At 41.7% G+C, this 23,886-nt stretch overlaps 1 protein-coding gene across 4 annotated transcripts in view; it reads left to right on the top strand.

Annotated features, from left to right (window-relative positions):
* The window catches only part of Lrmda (leucine rich melanocyte differentiation associated), a 1,173,619-nt gene that overhangs the window by 913,516 nt on the left and 236,217 nt on the right, over window positions 1–23,886 (top strand). For all 4 annotated transcript variants that reach the window (XM_008849890.3, XM_029554463.1, XM_008849892.3 and 1 more), the window contains one exon: window positions 2,811–2,901. In XM_008849890.3, the coding sequence (XP_008848112.1) occupies window positions 2,811–2,901 (91 nt within the window). The remainder of the gene's footprint in view (window positions 1–2,810; window positions 2,902–23,886) is intronic.

Below are 23,886 nucleotides of genomic sequence, written 5' to 3'. Positions count from 1 at the left end.
TAAAAACCAACTCAAGTAGTTGTTAACTAGAATCTTGATTTGTAGGAGTCTTCCTAAACACTGTGGTGTGGAAGTCTCACCAAAAAGTATAGTTTGCAACGTTGTTCTTTTCCTGGATTCTTTTCTACAAGTTGAGTTTACATTATAAAATAGATGATGAAAAGAAAGGAAATTAAGTGCTAGGCATTGAACGAAGGCTGTGAAACCCCATGCCACTTTTGTTCTGCTTACAATTGGCAATAAAACTAGTGTACTGTCTTGCTCTTAGCTATAGAACCCCAATATTTTGCACAGTCAGAGGTATTTGCAAAAAGGTAGTGTGTCTTCCAGTAATTTGTAGGAAAAGCTGTCATCAAATTATCAACAGTTGAAATCAAGATTAAAAGAACTAAGAGATACCATAGTCTATGTGGTCTAGCAAGCTAAAACTCATGCTGGGTTTTGGAGTTCATATTTTGATTTTTTTAAATGATGAGGGGCACCAGTAACACTGAGGAAGAGAAAAGCCTATAGTGTCTTTGAAGGAACTACACTGGATCTGCATTAAGTCTCCATCCTACTGCACCATATGTCCTTCGAGTATGAAATGGGCACTGTATTTAGAACACTGTTACCATTGCATGCCAAACAGACAACTGGGAACTATAATATTTGAATTTTAATTTGGTTTCTGCCTCCTTCACATACTTGCAACATGCCAAATGTCTAGAGCTGTGGCGCACAGCAAGCCTTATCTCTTTTAAAAACAGTTCTCTTTGTGACTAAGCTTTTATCTTGTTGGATCCAATACACTTGGATCAAGCTTTAAACATCATATATTTGCCTTATATTTACCTTTGAGTTGGAGTGAAGAAATACTTCCTCAAATCTGATTCCACCTAGGGACAGAGCTTCTCCTTCAGCTCCTTTCAGACCTCTTTCTGTAAGCCTGCCCTGAAAGCTGCTTAATCAAACACCTCAAATGTCAGAAATGAAGTTTAAATGGTTTCTGTAGCAAGTAGGTCTAATCTCCTTCTTAGTTCTGATTCCCATAATGTAGGTAATCTCTTTGGAGGAAAGGCCTGCTTCCAGCAGGGTAAACATATCCCGTAAAATGTCCATCTTCTTCTGGAAAAAAAAAAGGAAGCATTAATGAAATTTACCTTTTCATGGAGCTTGGAAAGGTTGTAGGCTGAGGATTTTGATCCTAGCAGATGTTCTTTTTTTAGATATTAAAAAAAAAAGTTTCATTTGATTTAGAAATCTCAGTTAAGAGGTAGAACAGTGATGCTTCCTGCTAAAGCATCCAAGGTGTCCAAGTGACGCATTGGCCTCCGGGATGCTTTGTTGACATGAGCCCCACAGCTCTCACATTATCTTCCCGCTTTATCCCACAAGGACACACAATTCAGGATAGGGTTAACATTGCATGCACAGGCTGTTTTATGCATAGTTCTACACGCAATGCTTAAACATAGTGCTCTAATTAAAGAGCTATTTATGTACAATTTTAAAAATACACCATCCTACAATCATTTTCTTTTAGGCCTTTGAATGACTTTTTTTGTCAAACCAAACCAAAGAGCTTATTGGTTTTACTTACACAGCATGGTGAGGAGTTAATTACAGCAGATGATGCTCTGAAACAGCTACATCAGCACACAAGTCCCACTCCATCCCAGATGACACCCTCGTGGAAGCTGTGTCATGGAATCCCACTTTGGTTAACCCTCTAGTTGACAATGTTTTGTTGGTAACCATCATACAAATTGAGCATTCCTAAACTGAAAAATCTAAATTCAAGCTTGATGTGGTAGTGTGCGCCTTAATCCCAGCAATCGGGAGGCAGAGGCAGGAGAATCTCTGTGAGATTGAGGCCATCCTGGTCTCCAGAGTGAGTTTCAGGCCAGCTGTGGCTACAAGGAGAGACCCTGTCTCAAAAAAAATAAAAAAAAAAATCTGAAATCTAACATATTTCAAATCCAGAACTTCTTGAGCCCTGACATGATGCTCTAAATGCAAACTTCTGTCTGACCTCTTAGAACAAATACAGTCAAAATACATGTACGCTAAAAATACTGTTCAAACTACGTTTGCATGGTGCTTATAGGATATACAGGAAATAAATGGATTTCGTGTTCAGATTTGGATCCCATCCTCAGTGTACTTCATTACATATCTGAAGTTACTCTAAAGTATGAGGAAAATTGAAGGCTCAGATATTTTGACTCCAAGCATTGTGAATAAAGGCTATTGAACTTATATTCCCAGTTCAAATTTCAGATGAATTTTCTCTCAGTATTATTGTTAAACTTAGCCCAAAGCCCAGAAGCCTCTGCAGATCTGTATCCTTTCCTGTGGTGGTGTTGTGATGCCCAGCCTTGGATCTTTCACTTCCTTCTTCCTCCATGCCCCTGTGCCCACAGTAGCTGGTTCTGGTTGTCCGAATCTACAGTGGGGACAAAATTTAGACTCTTCACTGAAATCTGCTCACAGCCAGCATTTACTTTGCCGAAATTACTGGGAGAATGCCTGTGGTAGAAGTCTTAGTCTGTACCATTTCCTGCCTTAAGTCTTTTTCCTCTTTCTTCTCCTTCTAGCTCTACATAACAAATAAATTTTCCTCTTGTCTAGGAGCCATCCCAGCTGCACTAAGGCTCCTCTAAATGTTGTCCCCTGCTCCATACTCACTAGAATATAACCCTAGCAGATAAAAAAGGTCTTAGTGGAGCCTATGTTCTCCAAACTCAGATCCCCAGGAAACCTGTTCAGTAAAAGGGCATTTAGCATTCGATGTTTCTCCACGGTAACATTGTGTTCTGGGCTCACAGGCTTCCACTGGAGAAGATTCCGCCTCTGCAGAGGGCCACCACCAGTATACACCCTTGCCTGCTGCCTCCAGGGACCTCACCAGTCACCGAGGTAGGAACTCTGCCTTCAGTTGCTCAGTGGTTGTAGGGGGCTCTGGGGAGCACTGGGATTCTTACTGATCCTGGCTTTTTACAAGCAAGGACCACAGTGCTTCCTCAGTCCTTGATGCAAAAGCTGTACCATCAACCCTACTGATTTTTAACCCATGTGAACCATGTCTCCCGGGGAGGCATATAAATCCGTGGTGTAATTTTGTGATTTTGTTCCCCCCTTAAATAGAAATAATATAGCACTTAACAGTTTCTTAGAAGGTCATCTTCTCCATTAATAGCAATGGAGGGAAGTTGGAAAACTCAGTGATATTTGTCAAAGAATCATGGTTGGGGAATTTAACCATTGAAATGTGTCATTTCATAGTGAATGAACTCAACATGATAACTCAAAGGAATTTGAGTTTGCCTAGCAATTTTGGAAACAACCTAAGTGTTGAGTTTTGCTGCATTCTCTGATTCTGACGACAGTAATTTGATGTGTGTAGTTCTTCCAGTGTCTCCGGCATCTTGAGTCTCAGAAGCAGGTAGAATATCAACATGGAAAATCATTCAAAGATGTCCTGTCCCTAAACTGGCTGCTTGGGCCAAGGAATTTGTCATTGACTGAGCTGGGCTTGCTGAGGATGAAAAGAAGCCACTTGTTTACTGTTACGTTTTCTGATGGTCAGATCTGTGGTTCCTAATTGCAAATCAGACTTGCAAGATTCAGTAAGGACAGGCATAGAAGAGGGCCATCACCCACTTTAAACGTTGCTGCAAGTATGAAATTCTCATGTATGTGTGGGGATCACTGAATAAGACCATTCTGCTTTGTCCTAGCTGTGTTGCATGGGTGGGTAGAAGAAAAGGTTGTAGAGATGCTCTGAAAGTGGTGGTGCTGGCCCTCAGAGGTGGCTGATGGGATGCATGCATGAGGCATTGATATTCTATAGCAAGTGATAAAGATTAATGTAGGGCTCCAAGTGTCTGTGGCCTGGACCTGTGTTGCCTGCTTGTTGCCTGGGCATCAATAGAATTCTTGTACATTTTTAAAAATGTATTTTTATTTTATGTGTATGAATGTTATATGTGCATGTGTATAAATGCACCTGTGTTGTACAGGGCCTGCAGAGGACAGAAGAGGGTATTGGATACTCTGAAACTGGAGTTACAGACAGTTGTTAGCTGCCATGTGGGATGTGGGTGCTGGGACTCAAACCCGGTCTTCTGTAAGAGCAGCCAGTGTTCTTAACCATTGAGCCATCTCTACAGCCCCAGCTCTTCTATATTTAAACAGTTTAGTTCTGATTTCCTTCATTAGGCATCAGCTTTATGAAAACCATTTTTACTCATGTGGGTGGAATAGGTAGCTGCCAGGATGCTGTTATCTGAAAGCATGAAAAAGTCTCTCCACTGTGTGTTCATATGAAGGTCTAGAACATTTCCCTGGGACTGCTTTATGGAAATTCTCATGAAGGAATCATGTGAAACCTCTGAAGGTAGTGACCTATTTTCATGAATGTCTTGGTTTCTGGTATTTTAGTAAGAATAATTACTCTGTAGCCTGTTGAATAATCTGCATGGGGAATGAAATCTCCTGGTCCCAAGTCCGCTATAAAGACCTGCCCATGACATTGAGATTTCATAATGGGAGCATCTGATCAGATGAATAGCATGAGGAAGAAGTCAACTATTATCGGTCAATTTAACAATATAAGAAACCTGAGCCTGGAAGAATGGAAAACTTTTAAGTTTTAAGCCATGGGGTGTGTGTATGTGTGTGTGTGTGTGTGTGTGTGTGTGTGTGTGTGTGTGTGTGCTGGAATCAAACCCAGAGCATTGTGCATAGGCACAGATCCTACTACTGAGCTATATTCCCAACCCAAGTTTTGGAGATAGTTTGGATAATATGTGTAATGTGAAAAATTTACTTAGTAGGAGGTAAATAGATGCTCTTGGATGACATCACAGCCTAAACTAGATGAAAAAATGTCATCTAAACTGATCTAACAACAGATATCCCAGTTTTACTGAAGACTAGCCCCACATATTTAATATATTGGTTACCTGCTAAGGCCCTCCTCAGGAGGTGGATGTTGGAAAGCAAGTCTGTATCATGTAACAATGTTCTTTGGGGCCATGGTTACATGAAGACAGAGTCAATATGGCTAGCTATGGGTTGCCGTATTAATTAAAGAAAAAACGAGGCTACAATACTCCATCTTGGCCCAAATCATATACCAGTGCTTAGAGAAAGCTAGTGCTTTGGTACCCAAAATGAAACTACCTAAAGCCATGCTCTATTTTTATATCTAAGGACACTATTCCAAAATGCTGATTTTATAAATCAGCAAAGCATTCAAGTGCTAGCTATTAATACTTTCATGGAAACAGCTTGCAAACAACCCTGCAGAGGATTTCTTTTCACTGTGTGAAGGCAAATTGCATCGTTTCTGTCAAGAGAAAATCTCCTTGATGTCTACAACTTGATCTATAAAATTCTAACTGGGACTTGTATTTGAAAACAGTTTTTGATTCACCCAGTTCCCAATCTCTTTTCCTTCCGCACCAACAACTGCAAAAACTGGCGGGTCGTTGTTCATGTGCAAATTGCTACTTTCCTGTGCCTGTGCCATTCTCTCTTGTCCTTTTATGTAACTTCCAATGTCAAATTTGAGAGGTCCAGGATCCATATCCTACAAGCTGTTGATTCAAATGCAAAGAAAGACTCAGCCTAGACTAATGACCGGAAGGTAGCATATTCGATCGTTCCATTTATAACTTACCATACATCCTAAGTGGAGTCCTGTACAAGTTCGCTTCCTATGTGAAGCTCCCTGCCCTAAGCTGTATTGTGTTTTCTCCCTCCTGAGACTACTTAGGGTATTTGTTCCCAGCTCCTCAATGCGATTGTTCATCCTCTGCCTTCTGTGATAGGGGTCACCTGTATGTCTTACAGTCGTAAATGAAAGCCCTGGGTGAGGCAGGGCTAACTCTCCTCTTTCCTGTCACTGACTCCTGCTCAGTTCTTCAGGTATCAGCTTCTATCACATTGGAGTGGGGCGGGGGGTGTCTCTGTATTAGTTTTCTGTTACTGTAATAAGAGGCCATGGTCAGAAACAACTTGAGGAAAGTTTATTTTGGCTTATGGTTCCAGAGGGATAAGAGTCTATCATGATGGGGAAGCAGGGTTGCAAGCTGCAGCCACGGGGCAGGAACAGGAAACTGAGCATGCACATCTTCAGTCACAAACACGGAGCCTAGAGAGTGAACTGGAAGCAGCGGGCAAAGCTATGAACTCTCAGAGCCCACCCCCAGTGACACACTTCCTCCAGTGAGGCGACACCTCCTCAAAGTTCCATAACCTCCCGACACAGTCACCAACTATGGATCAAGTGTTCAAATACTGGAGCCTAAGGTTTCGCTGAGTCCACCTCACACTTTCGTACTTGGTCAGTTTTCCCTCCTCAAGGACTGTCTTTCTAGTCATGCTGCTGGTTTTTAGAGGGAGTAGAGAATGTCGTATGTACTTTCTCACAACTGTATCTGCAATGCCTGACGTGGGCCCGCAATGCTCAATATATATTACTTTGGTTTGGATGAGTATCCTAAAAAAAAAAAAACAATCAAAAAAAAAAAACGTGTTCAAAGCTTGATCTGCAATCTGTTACCCTGTTAGGAAGGAGCCTTTAGTAGTGGGGCTTCTTAGGCAGAAATTACATCCTGGAGGATGTGTCCTAAAGGGGGGAAAAGATCTATTGAAGCCATCCCCTTCTGCTTTGCTCCCTGTCGTGAGGTGAGGGCCTTCTACCATAATGTACTGTTTGGTCTCAGGCCCAGAAACAGTGGGCCAGCCAACCATGGACTGAAACTTCCCAAACTATAAGGCCAAATAATTATGTCAGGTATTCCTTATAGCAGTAGAGAGCCGAGCCCATTAGTGAAAATGTGAGTCACAGGAACCCCGGGGGGGAGGGTCAGTCTTCAGTAGCTCTGGGAAGTGACTGGACAGCATGTGTGGAAGGAGTCAACCCTTCCTTCAGGGGAGCACAGCAATGAAGGGTTGGCCGTGTGTGCCTCAGACCTCAAGTCTGTTGCCTTCAGAAGCCCAAACCATCAAGGATGGCTGCCCATTTACGCACAGGGCAAGTGGAAGGTTATTTTAATGCTGTATTTTCCAAACTCTGATGTTTTGATGGTAGAGAAAAGAATGGGGTGAATTGAAGTAACTAATGTAATTAGTCAATTAGAACAGATGCACTCAAAGACAGGGCCACAGTCCCTAAAAGATGCACATTGAGGACTACATTGGAATTTAGGATGGTTCACCTTAAGTTTGAGAGCATCATCTTAGACTTTGGCATATCTTGGGAGTAAGGGAACATTGAGCTATGTCACTGATCTGCACTGTTACCCACTGGAAAACTGTATAGGATGCCCTTAGGGAGTATCATGTTATGAAGACTGCTGATGTAATTGTTAGATAAATATCTGGACAGGACATACTCCAGCATGGCAGTCTCTCGTGTAGCGGTTAGGAGTAGAATTCAGGTTAGAGTAAAACATTGTCTGTCTTTGGTGGAAAACATTTCTAATGTAGAGCAAAGACCAAATTATTCTCAAGCTGCTCTTAGAAAATGTGGGTGGGGGGCATTGGTGGTAGATATTACTATCTCCATTAAAGAGAGGAATTCATACCAAGAGTTGCTGGAGGTTGACCAGAGTCACTCAGCAACAAAGACCAAAGAAAAATTATTCAAAGCTCCTACCCATGATCCCAAGGTTACGCCTGACATTCCTCCTTGATAAAGGAAATATGAATCAAGTACTAACTGTAGCACTTTGATGGAGGAAAGAGGAGGAAAAGTATAGAGAGATGTAGTACCTGGAAGTATCTAGTGCCAAAGTGCGATCAGACCAGCATGAGGCACCGCATCCTCACCAGACAGAGAATAACACCTCTCGAGGGTTTGCAAGAAAGTTCTGTAGGATCTCAGGAACACCTTGGAATCATCTCTGGGGCTCTCAGGCCAAAGCACTTGCACAGGTGTTTGGAAATAACTTACTTGGAAGCAGCTGTGTACACTGTGACCAAGCTCATTGCCCTGCCCCTCCTGTCCACATTTCCAAAGCTACAGCAGGGCTTCTTTGTGGAGCACTCTAACCAGACTGATCCACTGGAGGGAATTCTGAGAAGTCTAATTTTGGGGGAGCAAAGAAGACCTTAGACAAGGGTTGAGGTGATGTAATAGACATAGCCTGGTTCACCCAGTGTCACCTCAGGTCACCAGTTAGCTACCACAAGGAGGATCCCAATCTTAGTTTTCTGCATGTGCATTTTGCAAATTAAACTGAAAGTCCCTTGAGTGTCCCCTGTCACTTTTGTTCTTGATGCTTAAGCAGCCTTGAGTTTGCTTGCCTTGTGAGGCATTTGATTTCACATATGCAAAACAAAGAAAGCAAAGAGGGGCTGGGGAGGTGGCTCTGTTGTTAAGAGGACCTGGTTCGGTTCCCAGCACTAACATGGCAGCTAACAATCATCTATAACTCCAGTTCCATGGGATCTCAACTGCCTTTGTTGACCTCTCTGAGCATTGTGTGACAGGGATGAGCTTACATACATGCAGGTAATATACTCATACACATAAAAAATAAAAATTTAAAACCATCGAACTTCAGCTGTCCTTGATAGTCCACCATTCTTTGTATTTACATAGTTATTGGTTACTTCTTCTCTAGCTCAGAACTTGGGTCTATTTATGTTTGAAATTAATTGCTGGAAATAATTTACAGGGCAACTTATCATGATTAGTTATTGTTTGCCATTTCCTAAATGGGAGTTACATTTTATGTTTAGCAATTGATTTTTCTGTATATCTCCAGGAGCAGCTCAGTGTGTACCAACCAAAAAAGAAGAAGAAAAAGACAGAAAAACTCTGGGTTTATTTATTTTTATTATTTAAAATGTTTTTGGCTTAAATATCCAAAAACACATTTTCACAGATTCCATAAATATAGTGTTTGGCTTCAAGTGATCAAATCAGCTAGTGAAATGAATATGAAAAAAATTAAATGGGTGTAAGTCAAGAGGTGGCATCTACATAAAACAAAGGTTTTTGGGGTGGAGCCATGCTGGCCAGGAAAACATCCTGACAGCAAGGGAAGACTCTCAGGAGGGCAACAGAAAGGGTTGCTTTGTGATTAAGCTGTTCACTAACATTTGCTTGGAGCACATAGATTTTAGAAGCAATCTCTTTCAACCAGTGATGTTTTTTATTTTTTATTTTTTTATTCTTACCATCTTTCCATATCAACCCTTAGAAAACGTGAAAGAAAAATAGATTTGAGTATTAAAAACAAAATATACACAGACCAATCGGAAAGACTCAAGGCTAATAGGTACATTTCTTTAGGGTTGCTCATCACCTTTGCCCCATGCAGTCTTTCTGCGCTGCTTCCTTTTGGGTTTCATTGACCATTTGAAAAAAAAAATGAAGTAAACAATCTGAGATCTTGGCGTTGTCCCAGGTAGATATCGCCTCAGCTCAGACTGACTAAAGTGGCCTGCTTATTTATTACCCATATCCTGTAGAATACTTTGGTTAGTCCTCCAAGAGCTACACGAGGTGATTATTTTTTCCCCAATATTTGGCACTGATACCTGACATAGGAGAGCCCTGGGTTCAGTTCAGTCCTCCTCCTTCTCCTTCTCCTCCTCCTCCTCCTCCTCCTCCTCCTCCTCCTCCTCCTCCCTCTTCCTCCTCTTCCTCCTCCTCCTCCTTCTTCTTCTCCCCTTCATCGGCTGTGGAACCCAGCTTCTTTGGCCTTCCAATATGGACTAAAGACCAGTGGCTCTCCTGGATTCCTCCAGCTTGAGACTGAAACTGCTGAGAAACCCAGTATTGTGGGCTAAGCAGCAATCAGCTCCTCAACTTCTTCCGAATCTCCTCCTCCTCCTCCTCCTCCTCCTCCCCCTCCTCCGCATCATCATCGAGGTCATTTACAGCACTGATTCACTGAAAACCCATGAAGCATGTTAGATAATAGTTTCCTCCATGGGGAGAGAAATGGGTGGCGGGCCGACACTAGACTAAGAACTATTGGAGACTGATTGCTGCTGGGTGAGGGATAGTATGACTCACATACAACCGCTAGATGGGCTGACTAGACTCTAGTGGACAAATTTACACAGAAAAACATTTGGCTAAAAATGCCTGAATGAATAGGACTTAACATGTATGGTGGAGAACATGTATGGCATGAGAACTGTTTTATGAAATTACAAAAGCTCAGTAATGAAAAATGTAAAATTCAAAACAATTCCTCCATGGAACATTTATTGGAAAGTGGACAGACAACAGAAACAACAAAGAGAGAGAAGAGAGAACCACTCCAGGCACAGACACATTTAGCAGAGGGTCTTGTCAAGTGAGAGCGTTGACTTGTCTTTCAGATGCCTTGCCATCACCGTGCCCTGGCTGAGAGGGGGAAGAGTGTGTTAGTTTCTTCTGTAGAACTATTATTAGCATTTTCTAATTATGTAAAGTGATTTCCTCTGATGACATTTCCAACAGAACCCATTACCTCAGTCTTCTTTCGTTCACAATGCTTTTATGCTTATAATCTTGTTGGAATTCTCAGACGCCAAGTGATGTTCAAGTCTCCTTTATTTAATCAAGGTGACTTGTGATTTGACAGTCGTGGTTGACAGGTTTATTTCATCTGTGGCAGTGGGAGTCTATTTTCAGTGTGCTCCGCTCCCACCTAAAAGGACTTTACTAAGTGCTGAATAAATTGTACTTTCTTTTGATTCTAGATCTTGCTGAAATGGTTTAAAAACTCTAGTGTGGGTCATCAAATTCATCTCCCTGCTACTTTGCAGGGTCAATAGCTTTGCTGTGTACCAAGCTGGGCTGGGTGGATTGGAATGAAGGGTCGTGTAGATTAAAACTTCCGCCTGTATATAGATGGATGTGCATGTGTGCACTGGCTGTCTGGGAGGGCAGCAGTGATGGAGGAGCAAGCCGAGTGGAATCTGAAGATGGATGAATCTGTTAGACTATTACTGAGACTGGCATAGACTTGAGCCAGGAACTTTAAGCAGCCTCCTTCAAGCATTTGAAATCCATAGGGGTCCATTTTCTAGCCTTTTCCTCCAAGGATGATTTTTCTTTTGCAATCCCTGGGATTGCTTCATTTCTATTCTCTGGGCAGAGCTGTGGTATGCTTACAGACACAGACAGGCTACGAATCTAGTTCTTCTGCCCCAGAAAGCAAGTGGGGGTGGGGTGGGCTCAACTGCTCCTCCCCCTAAACAGTCACTTTACTTTTGTAAACCTAGAGGTCAGAAACACAAACGTTGATTCCTACAGAGTCTAAATAAAACAGGCTGATAGAACATAATATGCCTCCCCCATCTTTAACAATTGCAGAGCTAGAATATATAGGGTGAAAGAGTGTAGATGCACCAATGATGTTAGGAGCATAGGCTGATTGGGGTGGGGGAGGGTTCTCCTTGTTTGTGTGTATGTTTATTTGTGATAGGGTCTCACTATATAGACCACACTGGCCTTGAACTCAAGACCTTCCTGACTCAGCCTCCATAGTATTTGGATTACATACATACACCACCACACATGCATGGCTTGACTCTTGTCTCTTTAATTGTGGGAGAAGGTCTGAGATGTCGCCAAATATGACTCTTGAAAGGACAAGGATTCCTATGAGCAAAGGCCACTTAAGGGGTTTCCCAGCATGTTAGTGATGAGTGTTTATTGTGTACAGCACCTGTGGTAGAATTTGAGACCAATTCAAAAACATTTTCATGGCTTTCTCAAGGCATTTATGCTTGAATGGAGAGATCCTCTACATGACATAATACCAGTCAAACAAGATGTTATGCATTATGTAATGCAGAGTGACATTGCTTAGTAAAAAGTGTGTGTGCAGTGCATCTTTAGAGAAGATGGAGGTGCTGACCTTGAGCTTTGAAGAACACACAGGGCAGCAGTAGGTAGAGAGGAAAAAGGAAGGTATTCGAAAAAGGGGTCGTGGGTGAAGGAGCAGAGTGTTAGGCTGGAAGGAACTGATGAGAGAAGGATATGGTCTTCAAACACCGTAAATGATGCTCCTCATGCAGGTTGGCTCCATGTTGTAGCAAGCCTTGAACAAGCAGAGGGGCCCATATTAATGTAACACCGTTCTGTGCATATGTATGTATGTTTGTAAAAAGAGTTCTACTCTACAATCCAGGCTGGCCTTGAGCTCATGACCCTTCTTCCTCAGCCTCCCTAGTTCTTGGATTTTAGACAGCACTACCACATGGGGCTAATTCTTGCCCCTTATATTATAAGGAAAGAACTAAGATGTGATCATATATGAACTCCTCCAAGGATAAGGATTCCTATGCCTGTTGTAGGATTGTTCATCTGCAATTAGCTTGTAGAACATTGGAAGGAAAAGGATGTGGAGTCCACGAGGGGACTGGAGGATGACATCAAAGGGAACCTGCTTCAAGTTTTAGAAACTTGATTTCTTGACACCAGGCTGCCAGTCTAGACTGTGATGCTTCTCATGAGCAGGTTTCTAGCAAAGGTTATTTAAGAAACAAATTGGTTACACATGGGGAAGACAGTTGGGTCCAGGACACACTGCCAGTGGGGCAAAGGGGAAAGAAAGCATGTAAACAGAACCTTATGTCCTCCCTGGAATCACTGTTCGAGGTCATCAATAGTCTTACCAGAGCTGAAACATTAGAGGAAATAGTCTCTCCATCTTATTTAATCCAAGTTATTTCTGATTTGGCCTTTGTGCCTGAAAGGTAGACCTCTGATTAGGTTAGGAGACTGTTGAAATCACCCAGCATTCAAAGATGTAGGTCTGGAGTGACTGGCTGGAGACACGCAAAGTAAAGGAAGGTACCTGGGAAATATTCTCTAGCAAGAACAATAAACTGGAAGACTTGTGTTTGGGGTGGAGAGAATCAGAACCAGAAAGCAAAGGGGAAGCCAGCTTGGTGTGTGGCAAGCTGCGGGCCCAGCCTGTACCCCCATCACCTCTGTTCCCCATGGTAGGATTCTCCCCTGCCACTCAGGCATGCGCTATAATCTGGCCTGTTAGATGGAAGGCTGGTGTTAATGTACTGAAGCTTGTGGCTACAGGAACAAACATACAGTAAGCAGGCGAAGTAGCCACGAGAATTTGTTTTCATTCTGCTCTTTGGCTTCATGTTGAGCAGCGTTCTTTGAAGAAGGAATAAATGTCCAGTGTGCTTTCATGCTGAATCGTGGCCTTCTGGAAGAGCTATGGGAAGCCAGCGCCCTTGGTCTGCATTGTTCTGCTGAGAGCTGTGCCCAGAGTTAAGTTTCCAGCTTCAGGTCTTCCACCTCTGCCCCCCTTTCTCTTACACAGGGCTTTACCCACTGCCCCAGGTTTTTCCTCATGTAGTGATTTTACAGCCCTTTTTTGGAACAAATAAACAAACATCTGGAATCATGTGGTACATTTAATTAAAAAGTTTGTATTTAGCCAGAAATGGTAAAATCATGAAAAATGGCCTGTAGGTAAGCTTCAGAAGGCCAAAGGATGACGTCGTTGGCTGCAAATGGGTTGAAATTGAGGGAAGTGAACACCTGCTCAGCCCTCCAACATCCTCCTCTCGCCCATTAATATTTACTGCCTTACTTTTTTCAGTCTAATGAAAAAAAATTTTCTTTCTTTGGTTGGGGCTGCTCGAAGAATACGGCTCTTACTTTTCCAATAACGTTGGATTTGTTGGGATGTGTGTGTTATATAAAGGCTGTGGCGTTGGGATTTTTGGCCTTCTGCGTCCCTGCTTCAGAATTCCATATGTTTCAGGTCACTGCCGGGGCTTGTTTCTGCTTCCCCCATTAGTCCACGGTGTGTAGATTTCATGAGAGCAGGTAATAAGGGGAACTTCCTCAAGGAGACTCCGGAGCACAGGAGAAGCCAGAGCTCTGCCTTCAGGAATCCTACAGTGTAACTGAAGAAAAGGGCCACACGAGAAAGCAGAAGCCGGGGAGAAGGGGGTGTGGAAAGCCAAAGGCACAAAGAATTTCGTTGCAACAGCTCAGTGGCCTTTGTCTGGAGTTCTAAGTGGAGCAAAGCTTCATTCCAGTGAGCTGAGTCTAAGAAGTTGGTTATACAGACAGAGGAAAAACTCAGGAAAGCAGACATAAAGGTTCAAAGTGACTGATCTCGTCAACTTGACTTTCTTTGTAAAGTAGAGACTGAACGACAGAAAGGGAACTGACTGGTTTCTATCAAGTTACTTCTGCGATTCTTTTGGGAACAGGAAGGATTCAAGCAGATGGAAATATATTATTCGACCTATTGATTGAATGAACTCGTTAGAGAAAATTGATGATCTCTTCTGGTTTGGGGAAAGCCCCACAGACCTTAGTTTCCTGGTAGAGCTTTAGCACAAGTGACTCCCTTTTGATTTTTAGCTTGGTCTGTAGGCACCCAACGCCAATCATTGGCTCCCTGTGGTGTTAATTTCATAGCAGAGATGAGCTAAAATAGGAGGCTTGGGAGGAAGCCTTCTATAAAGGGGAGAACTGAGTGGAAAGCAACTTTCTGTGAGTGGTTTGAGACTGTGGAAGAGAATTTGGGACAAGATCAACTGCAGCTCAAATCTCATTTCAGACCATAATTTAGGCAGAAGTAAGGAGTGGACATTTTTCTAGCAAGAGTTAGCTGTGAGTGCTTTGCTTCTCTGCCTAGCTCCTCCTCTGCAAGTTGTGTCGAAGGTGAAGTAACATGGAAGTCCATTTGCACAGCAGATTATTGAGCAACTTGGCTTTGTAGAGTTCTTCAATGTTTCACTCCCTGGAGGATTTATACCTAGACTGAGGTCATTCTAAGGACAGCATGAGCAGGCTTTTCTTGTTGCAAAGAACGGTGGAAAGCGGCCAGTAGCTGAAAGTAAGGTGAAAGCCCTTTAGAAAAGCTGCAAGGAAGGGGAGCCTATTACTGAACTTAGATGTGATTTGGTGATGGGGACCCAGGAATCACCATTCCCTAAAACCCTTTCCTGAAGGATATGCTCATCCACTTGAAGGAAGTAGGCTGAAACTTGCATAACTTTCAAAGCCTGACTGGGTTTGATCCTGGAGTCGCTCATGTCAGGGCTAGCGGAGCTTTTGCGTTAAATGAAAGCAAAGGTTTTCCCCTTGACCCTCTGGACTTCAGCAAGCACAAAGCGATGTACGACCATACTGGATGAAGGCCTCAGAGATTTACTATTCTTGTGCATCTGTTTCCTTAAATACTCTCAGCAGAAACATTAGTATGAAAATAAAGAGTATAACAACTTGGAATTTTCCATTTGGTCAAAGTTCCATCCTTAGGGATGTAGAGCAAACTCTTCCTGCTGTTCAGGGCAAATGTTTCTAAAAAGGGGTGAGGAGGCAGGAAAATAGTGTAGTGTTAATTTCCAAACACAGACTAGCTCAGAGGTCCCTGTATAAGTTGCTGCTCCCTCACTTGTGTTCCCACCCTTCCCCAAAGGGGCAGATATCCTGATTTGTTAGGAAGGACATCTGTTGGGAGAGCAATAAAACATCTCCTCCCTGGTGGATTGGCTTTTTAGTCCTTTATTTATCTTGTTATAGCTCATCAGTTTCTCCCAAATCAAGAAGCATCCAAGAGGATGAGATGCGGGCCTTCTTTTTTGTTTTTGATTAAGGGAAACCATAAAACCATACTCCTCCACAAATTTTCTTTTCTCAAGAGAGAGCTTTTCTTCTTATGCCTAATTTCTCCCTGTCGTCATCTGCTTCTTTGGAATCTCTCTGGAACTTTTTCTTCATACAGTGTTGAAATCAAATAATCAAGTCCCATGGAGAATGTTAGGCAGGGAAGGGAGGCTGCCTAGAATGGACAAAACTAAAGCCCAAGGGAAACTTAGCACATATTCCATAGCCAATGATCTTTCAGATCCCTGGAATGTTGCTGCTTTGTTCAAGAGATATTTACTAAGCATAAGCATACACTAAGCACTGTTCAAAGCACAGCAGTACATAAAGCGCTATTTGGGGCTCAGAAAGTGATTCCCCAAAATATGCACATTGGCGTGCTGAATGCTTTGAACTGTGGGGCATTGGAAACTCACAGGAGTGTCACAGCCGAAGTCCCAAAATGGCTCTCACCTTCTGACTCTCTGTCTCCTCCCGTTCTCGCCACTCCCACCACCAAGACAAGTTTTCTCATTACAAAGGCGTGTCATTGACCGGAACTCCCTTCCCCAAAGTCAGTCAGGAACTCTAAAACTATCACTTTAACCTTCCTTCAGCCTTTCTGTGTAAAAGCGTGAAGTTATCTGACCTGCCTTTCCTGGTAGCTCACTAGAAAATGCTCACTTCAGAAACAGTCCTGTCTTATACCTGAGAAGAAAGAATCCTCAATGAGAGGCCACAGAAGATCCAAACAAGTCTGTCTGGGCTTCCTCCCTTCAACTGACAGGATAGGACAGTTTACACCCTTTGGGATCGGTCACATTGATACAGGGATGACCATTCTGTATTGGAGATGGGCATGGAAATGGAAATATTCTTTGGTTCTTCACATCACATGCTTCCTTGTCACATAAAACTTTGGGTAAATTAAAATTAGTCTTTCTTTAAAAGAGCACCACCATGATGGTTAGGAGTGAGGAAAGGGGCCACACCTTTCTGTCCCAAGACACATGTCCTTCAGAGAGCTTGAACTTCAGCGGGACATGGTGGTGCATCCCAGCGTGGTGGAGGCAGATGCAGGCAGATCTCTGTGAATTTGAGGCTAGCCTGGTCTGTATAGTAATAGTAAAATTTAGGCCAGCCAGAGCCACACAGTGAGACCATGTCTCAAAAAAAAAAAAGTTGACGATGATGGGCCAGGCATGGTGGTGCACACCTTTAATCCCAGCATTCTGGAAGCAAGAATCACAAATTCTGATAAAGACAAAAGCTCCCTGTGGTATCTTAGAGATACATACCAAGATGGACACAAAGGCAAGCAAGGAACATGAGGGGCTGTGTGTTGGTAACCTGGGGTTTTAGCCAGAAAAGGCATCACACAGAAGGTAGTGGTAGAGGTTGGAAGGAAGGAGGGGACAAGTGGATCCTGAGAGTACAAGAGACAGGGATCCGGGGTCAGGAAAGAACAGACTTGTGTTCAAAGTGAAACTTAGACACATTGAAGAGTTTACTTGTTCATGTAGTGATCCAAAAATGATGTGACACTCCAGCACAAGTGACGCAAGCCCCGCAGGAGGTTGGGGAAGGAAAGTTACAGGGTGTCGGCGTAAGCAAGACAAGGAAACGATGGGGAGATGCCTGGGTGATCAAAGCACCTGTGGCAGAGTGTTGGGCCCCCAATTTCGAGCCCCACAACCCATGGAAAATGCTGGATGCACTCATGCATGTCTGTAACCCACTGTTGGGGGTGCGTAGGAGAATAAATGAGCAGATTCTGTTGCTTGCTGGCTAGCCAGCCTCGCCAGTCCCTGAGCCCCAGGTTCAGTGGGAGGCAGAGCATGATAGAGGAAGGCACCCAAAATCAACTTATGGCTCCATGTGCGTATCCACTTGCACATTGTGCAGGCACCCTTGTCACACAAACAGAGCAACTAATCCAACATTAATAGCTAAGTGGAAGAGAAGGGCACTGTAGAACAGAACCTGTGTGTGCTTTCTGCACATTTGCCTATTCAGAGCATCCCAGGTTGGATCTTAAAGTAAACTCAGTGTTTGGTGATACACAGCAAACAAAACCAACTTATGTTAAGAAAGTTGAAATGAAAGGATGGATGAGGTGTTTGTGATGGTCCACACCTATGATCACTAGACCGAAGAGGGCGAAGCAGGAGGCTGGGCTACCTAAGGGGACCCTGTCTCAAACAAACAAAACAAAAAGAAAGCAAGGGTCATAGACTATATGTCAAGCAGCCAAACACTAAAGGAAAGAAGGGTACTTTATGATGATAATATATTAGATACAACAGTTATAAGTATTTCTATATGTGGTAATACTCATGAAGGGGACTTCATAGGTTATAAAAGAAAAAATAGAAAAGCCTGTTAGTCATAACAGATTCTGTGTCACTTGTCGAATTGTCTGATAGATAAGTGAAGAAAATAGAGGCATGTGTAAGAACTCAATAGTAAAAGCATTAAAGTTGTTGTGGCAGAAGCAAATTGAACTGTGTACTCTCACAGTAAGAATATATTTCTTTTCAAGTATACATAAAACTTTATTGTTCCAGGTACAGTGATTGCCTCACAAATGATTCCCAAATGCAATGGCATGGAACAATGACTCCTTATGTTTACAGATTCAGAGAGTCAGGTTTTCCAAGAGAGGGAAGCTTAAAATGCCTGATCTCTGCTTCATAATATGCAGGTCTCTGTAGAAAGGTGGCATTCTGGGAGCTTGGATCAGCTGAAGATGTGTGTGCTCATGTGTTCCATCGATGATGGCCACTCTCCATCTGGGCTTCTCCACTGGACTTTCTTTGTAGACTTCCTTGAACTTCCTCGTGGCGTGGTGGCATAGTTCCAAGGAGAAGAATCCAGAAAGAGAGGGAGAGCCAGGTGTAGCTCCAGTCACCTTTTCTGATCTCGCCTTAGAAGTCATGTGGTGTTACTTTGCCTTGCTCTGTCCATCAGAGTAGTCACAAGAGTCTCTCCCAGCTTTAAGGAAAATGAAAACAGCCTCTTTCCTTTGACAATGTGTGGCAGGAATCTGGAAGAGCCAGTGGAACCAGAAATACGGTTCTGCTGGTTTTTGGCAATCTTTCACAGTAATACAGCCGGTCACAGACAAAATTTCAACGAATTTTAGCAAGTAGAGGTTGTGCAAAATCTCTTAGGTCACAATGTAATAAAGTCTGGAATAACAAAATGAGATTGTAGAAATCCCTTTCTCTCAGAAATTTTCCAGTACCCTTCAATCTGAAGTCAAGGTAACTTGAAAACACAAACTAGCTGGAGAGGATAATGAAATCCTAACCTATTGACAGATTTAGGGCCATTGTTAGAGGGAAAGAGGTAGCTTTAAGTGCATGTGTTAATTTGAAAAAATAAGCAAAAAAGTACAAAACACCAAAGTACTTTTTTTCTTTTTTAATGAGGAAAATGGAATTAAAGTTCATGTGAGAAATATACAAAAGCAATAACTGGAGTATGCTAAAGGAGAAGTATAACAAGAGGAAATTAGTTCTACTGATTAGCAAGTATATCATAAAAGTTGAATTATCAAATGTGATATTGGCATACATATAACCAACCTAATAGGAAAGAATAGGAAACTTAGAACTAGACTTGATTGCATGTAGGAATTGAGTATGTAGTAAAATGGTGTCTCTGTTACGCATTTGACTAAAGAAAAATCGGTTCAACTAAAGGATAGTGGAAGGAATTTCTAAAGCTAAAATGACATTAATAAAGGAGAAAACAAATATAGTGTAATAATTCATCCAAAAGTGAATCTTTTGTAAAATTGTATCACCTTAATTATGGATATGTAAAGAGAATGACAAAAGTAAAAGAATCCAAAGAATTTCTTTTGGTTAATACTGTGAAAATTTAGATAAAGCTGATAATTTTCTAGGAAAATGTAATCTTCCCCAAATTGACTATAGAAGACATAAGCAGTTGAGAAATTGATTTCTGCAGACAAAACAAAGTTCATAGGACATAACCATGTCCTGCAAAAACAGCAAGAACAAATGGTTCTACACAGAAAGTATTCAACATTATGTTAAAAGTTTACCAGTTGGTGTCTACTGAGAGTTCCCTTGCTCTATCTGTAGTGTTCACTGATTTCTGTCCATAAATACTCCTAACATGACTGATTTCAATCTTCCTATATGGAAGCGGACATACAAATTGTCTTTTGTGAGTCAGTACAAGCTCACAAGTCTTACAGAGCATGGGGATATTCCCAGTGCTGTTGAGGCTCAGCCAAAGAAGTACTTCTGAATTCTTTTCATTAAATAAGTACATAGAATCTTTATGGAAAATTCGAGAGAGACTACAGAGAAAATATTTATATACCTATCTCAATTATAAATTGAAGAGGAGGAACTGGAAAGATGGCTCAGCAGTTAAGAGCACTTGCTGCTCTTGCAGAAGCCCCAGGTTCATTTCCCAGCACCCACACTGGGAGACTCAAAACCATCTGTAACTCTAGTCCCAGAGGATCTGACGCTCTCTTCTGGCTTCCATGGGCACTGGCCACTCATATTTTCAGATACATACAAGCAGGCAAATACTCATATACATAAAATAAAAATTAATAAATCTCCTAACAAAATAAGATAAATGTAATTGGAAAAATACTAAATAATGCAATTATACCCAGTGTACAGAAACATACACATCAGAGTAAACCATCATGACTAAGTAGTATTGATCCCAGTTTTGCAACAGAATTTCAGCATTAGGATACTCATATATTGATTTAAGGTGTGAAACTGTTAACTCCATAGGTAGTACAAAAGCTTTGGACAAAAGAGAAATAATAATTCTTGATGAGATGATGCAAAATAGACATACTTTTCCTTAGTATGATAAAGTGCTTCTGTCTCCATCCAACAGCTGATGTCAAAATCAGAGATATTCTTACAGAAGCAGAAGCAAAACAAGATATCCGCTCCCAGTAGTGATTAATAATTAATGCTTTACGGAAAATACTAGCCAATGCAATTAGATAGGAAAGAAATTACAGGCACAGACATGGAAAGTATTTATGAAACTCACATTTATAGATCATTTGATTTGATACTTGAAAACTTAGGAAAACTGATTAAAAACTAACAAAAGAATTCAGTGAGGAAAAGAGGTCCAAAGTTAGTGTCCAGGAAGTACTAAACTTTCTACATTTAGAAGAGAAAAACATTCAGAAGTATTTTGAAAGGAATATCACATTAACAAAAGCAGCATGCAAGCTAATAGAAATATTACAATACTCTCATGAAGATGTATATTTCATTAATGAAGAAAACTTTAAAAATATCCTCTAGGATTGAGGGGATATGAGCAAAAATATCATTTATGGGAAAAGTCAACATAATAAACGTCAATTCTTTTGTGCACCCAGTTGTGTTTTGAAAAGCATACTGTTGCAAGGACACATACACACAACATGCACACAGAGCATACACACAAACACACACAAATACAGACACACACACACATGGACACAAATAGAAACATACACGGTGCTTGTGTAAATGCATAGGCTGTTTCGGAAAGATGACATTGTCAGCAATAATGCACACAGAGCATACACACAAACACACACAAATACAGACACATACACACAACATGCACACAGAGCATACACACAAACACACACAAATACAGACACACACACACATGGACACAAATAGAAACATACACGGTGCTTGTGTAAATGCATAGGCTGTTTCGGAAAGATGACATTGTCAGCAATAGTCCCTTCAAGGGGAAGGCTTGGATTGTGGTGGGAAAGAACAGAGGAGAATCCAGAAAAAAAGTCCACATTTTCAGTATTTGAATTTTAATGGAATAAACTGCCTCTACTACTCTTTCTAAGACCCTGAAAGGGTGATTTATAACTACTTTTGAGATTTTGCAGGTTTGCTTCCCTAAAGCCAAGTGATGAGGAAATTCTTTCTGTGAAAGCATCTCTTTTCTTCTTCAAACTTAAATCTTCCAGTGTTGACAATCCACAGGAGACTTTCTGCACTCTGTCACTGTTGAGGTTATTCATATGAATCAATTATTTGGGCAAAAATGATATGCAGGGAAAAACAATGAAGGTCCACGCATGCGTTTCGTGGTTTACTGTTTTACTGAGCACAGGAAGGAAATGCCCGCATTAGCAGTAGTTACTATTTAATGATTCTTCGAGGCCAGGCAATGGGTTGGTATTTTACATATATTTGTGATCTCATTTAATCCTGGAAACATTCCCTGAAATTGGATATTATCCACTTTTTTTAAAAAATGGGGAAATTGAAGATTGGAAAGATATGATACAGTTCATTCAAGTTCCCCATGTGAATAAGCATCTCTCAGGAGAGTCAATCCAGGTCTCTCCAGCACCGAACCCTGTGTGCTTTCCTCTGTTTCATGCATCCCCAATCAAGAGGAATGGTGAGACATGTAAATGAGAGTTAATTGAGATGCCAAGTTGAAAAGAACCAGAGTGGGACTGGAGGGGTAGCTCAGAGGTTAAGAGCACTTGCTGTTCTTCCAGAGAACCGGGATCTGATTCCCAGCACCACATGGCAGCTCTCTCACCCTCTTCCAACCTTCACAGGCACTGTACACATATCAGTATGCACATAGGTAATCAGAGCATTCGTACAAATAAAAATAAATTATATTTTAAAATAAAAAAAGCAGTGATACATTGTTAAAATTTGAGACTTTTATTACAGATGAATAAAGGTGTACAGAAATCACTGGTGTGGCTTTTGCATAGCCCCGTTATTCATTGCTCTTGATTAACTGATCAGAGGGCATTACGCTGATTCCATATCAGCACCTGTACAATACCTTGAACTTTTATTTATAAGTGTAAACATGTTTACATAGGACAGGGAGATGGCTCATTGGTTAAAGCTCTTGCTGCCCAAGTGTGAGAATCTGAATTTGAATCCCCCAAAATACATGTAAAGTTGGCTGAGGTAGTATGTCTGTTATCTCAGTGTTCCTGCCTTTAGATGGGAGGCAGAGATAAGAGAGTCCCCCAGAGCTCACAGATCAGCTAGCCTGGTTTATACAGCAGCAAACAATAAGAAGACCCTGTCTCACCTGAGATTGTCCTCTGATTTCCATACTGTGAAATGTGCAGCCAAGTGTACACACACACACACACACACACACACACACACACACACACACACACAGATAAAATATGCATTTAGATACACGATGTCATCCCCGTCCTCAGACTCTCATAACATAAGGTCTCGTCTCTATAACCCGAGCTTACATGAACTCAATGGAGGTGTACCATGCCAAGGACTTTATAGAAGACCCTGTGGGTTAGAAATTATAAATGGCATTTTGAGAACACAAGATGGCTCCAGAGTGTCTAGTAAACTTCAGCAACCACCTGAGAGGTACTTCCCTGTGACTGCAAGAAACAGAATAAAGAATGGCAAATCCTCTTTTGACTATGCACTCTCTCACCTGCTGAGATCAAAATAATCCAATGCAATTTTAGTACTTACAGGCCTCTGGGGGAAACAGACCCCTAAAAACCATTGAGTGCAACACTAGAAAAATTTCTTAAATTTGTGCTTTGCTTGGTGTTATAAAAACAAAGGTACCTTAGATCCTCTCCTTGAATCAAACGGACTGGTAATGTTGTTTTGTTACATTATCTAGCAAGCATAATGATAATGGGTCACATGCAATTTAGGAAAAAATTAAGTCTAATAAGAAAATTCTCTAATAAATACTAAGAGCATCTTACTGGTATTGTCATTGGTCTAACCCTTCCATTAGCATCTGTGTGTTTTTTACATATTAAATGATCTGTAATATGTTGAAAATGAAGAGGGCAGTAAAAATCTAAACAAGCTTTTTGATAATATATGCATTGTATGAATGTTTGCATACATTTCCCCTGGGGTCAGTACCAGAAGGTATGGTGGATATGAGGGTGTATGGGGTGTGTGATAGTAGCCTGTGACAGGAGATTCTTGGATTAGTGTGGCCTGTAGTCAAGATGCTCAGTGCACGGGGACAGTCCCTATCATTAACTGTGAATGCAGTCAATTCATGATTACTAGAGACTGGAATCAGAATGCAGCTCTCAGAAAAGAAGTCACTGGGGCTGGGGAGATGGCTCACTGTATAAGGTCATTTGCTGCACAAGCCTGAGGACCTGAGTTTAAATCCTAGCATCCTAGTAAAAGGCTGGGCATAGGAGACTGCAGAGATGGCTCAGCAGTTAAGGACACACATTGTTCTGGCAGAGGAACCACCTTTGATTCCTAGCACCC

This window comes from Nannospalax galili, unplaced genomic scaffold (assembly GCF_000622305.1).
Source record: "Nannospalax galili isolate Female #2095 unplaced genomic scaffold, S.galili_v1.0 scaffold83, whole genome shotgun sequence".
NCBI classification, from domain to species: Eukaryota; Metazoa; Chordata; class Mammalia; order Rodentia; family Spalacidae; genus Nannospalax; species Nannospalax galili.
Note: the sequence above shows the minus strand (reverse complement) of the source record. Positions and strands in the feature narration are given on the sequence as shown.